The 908-nt window shown below is 43.0% G+C and overlaps 1 protein-coding gene across 1 annotated transcript in view; it reads left to right on the forward strand.

The window, feature by feature from the left end:
• Window positions 1-507, forward strand: part of LOC111672868 (apoptosis-stimulating of p53 protein 2-like) — a gene marked incomplete at its 3' end in the record, with an annotated part of 10,694 nt that extends 10,187 nt beyond the window's left edge. Inside the window, exons 2-3 of the mRNA XM_023430442.2 lie at window positions 3-150; window positions 394-507. Coding sequence (XP_023286210.1) covers window positions 3-150; window positions 394-507 — 262 coding nt within the window. The remainder of the gene's footprint in view (window positions 1-2; window positions 151-393) is intronic.
• Window positions 508-908: the final 401 nt, after the last annotated feature.

Below are 908 nucleotides of genomic sequence, written 5' to 3' on the forward strand. Positions count from 1 at the left end.
AGATGTTCCTCACCGTGTACCTCAGCAACAATGACCAGCACTTCAGCGAGGTTCCCATCACGCCGGAGACGCTTTGCCGAGACGTGGTTGAGCTCTGCAAGGAGCCCGGTGAGGCCGACTGCTACCTGGCCGAGATGTGGAGAGGCTCAGGTACAAAAATACAAAAGCATCTTGTACTTGTACTGTGTGTACTTGTACTAAAGTTCTTCCACACCAAACTGGGAAAACCATTTCCAATACGCAGCTGGTTTATAAATGTAGAAAGAAAATCTAAAACTAAAGATTCTAAACCAGGAAATACAGTCCCCATGTGTCCACATACTTTTGGCCATATGGTGTAATCACATCATCATTTAGTCAGAGTATGTTGTGTGATGTTTTCTAACCAATCAGAACGAGTTGTTGGAGAGGGGGAGCGGATGATGGAGGTGTTGCAGCGCTGGGGGCAGCAGATGGGGGAGGTCCGTTACCTGCTGCACCATCAGAGAGCTCCGGGTCGAGACTCAGGTAACAAACATCTGCACACAGCTGCACACACCGTAATAAATGTAATAGATGTGTTTTCAGTTATTGAAAATATTGTTCCTCTGTGCGCGCTTTATTGGTAACTCCACCCTAACTGTTAAAAATAGCTTTAATTGATTAGCTGCTACACTATTAGTTTGTCCAATTCAACCAGTTGATTTTATTTCTGTAAATATAACTTTGTTGTTACTATCCTGCTTGTTCAAAGCTTTTAATGTGAAACACTTTTGTTTTGAAAAGTTCTATATGAATAAGTCTTTACATAATTGATTACTCATTTATCCTGCATGTCATGAACACGAGCTCTGATTGGTCAAACGTGTCGTCTCTTGTTTCTGACAAGGTTTCATACCTACGATCGCCTTGTGACCCAGTGACGTCCC

Source organism: Seriola lalandi, unplaced genomic scaffold, assembly GCF_002814215.2.
Source record: "Seriola lalandi dorsalis isolate HSWRI2012SDOR001 ecotype SW California unplaced genomic scaffold, Sedor1 jcf7180002054904, whole genome shotgun sequence".
Classification (NCBI taxonomy): Eukaryota; Metazoa; Chordata; class Actinopteri; order Carangiformes; family Carangidae; genus Seriola; species Seriola lalandi.